General features: G+C 38.2%; 1 protein-coding gene across 1 annotated transcript; it reads right to left on the bottom strand.

Annotated features, from left to right (window-relative positions):
* Positions 1-2,324: 2,324 nt before the first annotated feature.
* Positions 2,325-3,194, bottom strand: LOC149933751 (uncharacterized). The gene is made up of 2 exons (XM_090157407.1): positions 3,075-3,194; positions 2,325-2,897 (listed from the first exon to the last, which is right to left on the bottom strand). Exons 1-2 carry the CDS (start codon positions 3,192-3,194, stop codon positions 2,325-2,327), a joined length of 693 nt encoding a protein of 230 aa, XP_090013533.1.
* Positions 3,195-3,540: the final 346 nt, after the last annotated feature.

Raw genomic sequence — 3,540 nt, 5'->3', positions numbered from 1 at the left:
GCTTAAGCGGCTAACCAATGAAAACTGTACACAAGAAAATGCACGACTTTTGACGGGTTGCGTTCTCCTTGTGGGGTGATGTGTTTGTTGCTCCTAGGTTGCATGAAGGGTTTGCCACCACCCTCCTACGCATTGTAACCCGGCCACCTGAATTTATAGCTTTAAAAGTCGCTTGATGACTTAGGCCTAAGGTGGTGCTAAGGGTATTAGCCTAGCTGAAGACCATATTTTGATCCGTCCACCATTAAAATTGGGTTAATATAAACGGTACATATTCGCTCGGCACCAAACAGTGGTTTCGTAGTGGTTATAGAGACCCTAAACAAATTTCCGTGAAATATTCCACTGTAATGCAATGACAGCACTGCCAAGTTAGGTGGAATTGCCAACACTGTCGAAGCTTCCAATCTTTGTCAAGAACGCGCTTCTTGGCGTTAATCGCTTAACACGTTGTTTTAGGCCGAAATAAACATTGTTTGTTTGGTGACTAGAGTACATTTATTGGTCTTCCGTGTTAGCTGAGAACAAGGTTTTCTCGCGGACCGTTGATTGCCAAGATACAATCAAAGCGTTTTGAAAGTAAATAAAGCCGCGTTAACACTTTGCCTTGATATTGATTCCAATCGATTCGAAACGTTTCGAAGTTGTCATGTGAATCAGACTAAATCGTTTTAAACCCATTCAAAACGTTTTCTACCACTTACGCATAGGGAATAAGACCTTAAAGTTATTAATGGGAACGTCTAGGCTTCATTATAGTGTCTTTCGGACGTTTCCAGAAGTTAAATTGTCACTTCTTTAGTAAAATTCTAAATTTCCGAAGTTGCCGTTCGAGACTTCTACAGGTATTTGAATAACCTCACCAACAATTCCATGGAAACTAATGGAAAAAATACATGTGATTAAAAAACCTGCAATCAACCATACTTCGTTAAATACCTCTCAATTCTCCAGTAAGGGTTGTTTTTTTATTTTACGAAACTCAATTGTTTTTGAGTAAGTAGCCTTTAAATGGAATAAGTCATCACGAGTTTCACGAAATACCCGGACAATTGTACGGAGGCCCTTCAAAACAAACAACCAACGAAAGCCCTAGACATCAACAGCCATAGTAGAAAGCGGCTGATATAAGAAGTCTTTGTGAGCGACCGGAAAACTATATTCCCTTTAGCTCCATTTTTCAATCAAGATTGCAACAAGCAAAATTTGTGATTTTCGATAGCTTTCCAATTCAATATTTTTTAATATTTCCCCGAAGTGAGCGTGAGCTTTCATTATGAAAGCTTTTTAATTTTCAAAAGGTCATCGTATCAAACAAAATGTAGCTTACTTCGTTAGATGAAAGTTACATACAACACCAAGTTCGTTCATGGCGGATGTGTGAACTACCTTAATATTTAGGTGTCAACGAGGTTTTTAAGGCCTTCAATGTCGCTTATTCACGGATTACCTCCCTTTTGAGGTCTAGAAGGCGTCTTTCCCTGCATTTATATCCGAACATGGGACATAATTTCACGCGCTAGTCTATGCTGACCAATCATTCATAATTTCGCGAGATTTTACCTAAAAACTCTAGTTATTCAAACTTTAAATGGTCTAGAGATCAAAATGATTTCCAGAAAGATGTGAGTGAAATTAATTCTGCGTAGCGTAATACCAGAACTAAATTAGTGGATGTGATCTTAGAGCCCACTGTGGGCGCATTTCACTAACCAGGGGGGTTAAAACTTGGGTTGAAAATTTTGGCCTCCTATTACGGGTGCCAGACCAAGAACGGTACCTGGTGGAAATGCATAGAAAGACGGAAAAGTGGCAGCAGCTATAACATCTGAAACGTCTTTGCGATTTATTATGCATATTAACAGCTTACAAAGTTAGAAAGATGCATCATCTCAATGAAGCTATTATCTAGATAGCAAATCTTAAGCGAAAAATAAGTCTTTAGCATGTAATTTCTATTAACAAAATTGGCAAATAATAACCGACAAACGGCAAAACACCCAAAGCGTTCGCCCAGTTTTAAATTGGTTTCCTCTTGTGAAAATACAACTAAAACAGAAGCCGGAAATTAAAGAGAAAAACGTTTCAAAAGTTAAAAAATCTCCAATGTCGACATCTGTCGCGAATGGGCTCTCTTCGCATTAATTCAAAGACAAGACAATTATTAAGAACTTAAAAACTATTCGTTAATTATACGTCGTCAATTGAAATGTTACTTTAATGAACATACAACTCGAAACTTATAATACACTTATATATCGGTTTCTCATCATTTGTTTATCTAATAGAAGAAATTTGGATATTTAAACGAGAGTTTTACAATATTATTTTTTATCTGCAACATCCTCCACACCAAATTCCGCCCAGCATTTCTCTTTTAATTCCAAGTTATAAAGCATCTGTACAGCTCTTCGAAGGGAAATTCCGTTGGGAAAACGAACTTCGCAGGCTCGAACCTTTCCATATCGTCCGGGGAAGACTTGAGTAACTCTCGCCAATCGCCAAGTTTGCCTCGGAACCTTCTCTTTTCCTACTAAGACGAGGTCATCCTTTTTGAATTCGACCAATTTACCCGGATGTTTGCTGTGATGGGCGGATCGGAGTTCCATCAAGTAACTGCGTCTCCATCTGTTCCTGAAATGGTTGATTATGGTTTGACGATAACGGTAACGCTTCGTTACTTCTACGTGACTGACTAGTGTCGGAATATTTCGGAATTCTTGATCTGGCAGGCCTGTCAAACGTTGGCCTATTAGCAGGTGGGCCGGAGTCAATGGGAGTGGCTCATCAGGATCGTTGGCTAAATGAGTTAACCGCCTGGAATTGAGATTTGCTTCAGCATTGGATACAACAGTGATTAGTTCTTCGTAACTCAATGAACTTGTGCCTAAAGTGGGCTTCAAACAGGTTTTAAGAGATCGTACCAAAAGCTCTGAAAAGCCTCCCCACCATAGTAGATGGTGACTAAATTTAAACCATTTTTCCAAGATGACCACCAAAATGACGTCAATTTTTTTTCAAAAATTCGCCCACAGCCTTGAAAAAAAATATTTTGGTTTGATCTCATATTTGACCTTGAAGATGACTTTTGACCTCAACGGTTGACCCCTGGCCACAATCCTTAAGCCTTGGTATATCACCCAAACAAGTTTGGACACGACCAGGCGAAATCGGACCGAGATAACAGCGCTCATGTCTGACCTCCACCGATAAAAAAATTACTTCTACTTATTTACTTTTGGTCACATTTTTTTTTAATTTTTTACAATTTAAAAATATAATTATGTTAATTATTAGATAGCGAAATAAATTCTTAAATAACTCTTGTTTAACCTTTGTTTATAGCCTTGACAAGGTTGGCCCCACCCAAATCACGTGATATCCAACTTACCCAGGGCTGTTGAAAAAAAATATTTACTTTTGAAGATAAATAAATAATTACATAATAAACAATCATTGCACATTTTTAAACATAACAAATTACAATGGGGCTGATTGGTCAATATCCGCCCGAGATATAGCCACTTATGTATAACACCG

The sequence above is a fragment of the Leiobunum rupestre genome, chromosome 8, assembly GCF_980474605.1.
Source record: "Leiobunum rupestre chromosome 8, qqLeiRupe1.1.hap1, whole genome shotgun sequence".
Lineage (NCBI taxonomy): Eukaryota > Metazoa > Arthropoda > Arachnida > Opiliones > Sclerosomatidae > Leiobunum > Leiobunum rupestre.
The sequence above is the reverse complement of the archived record's forward strand: the minus strand, read 5'-3'. Positions and strand labels throughout refer to the sequence as shown.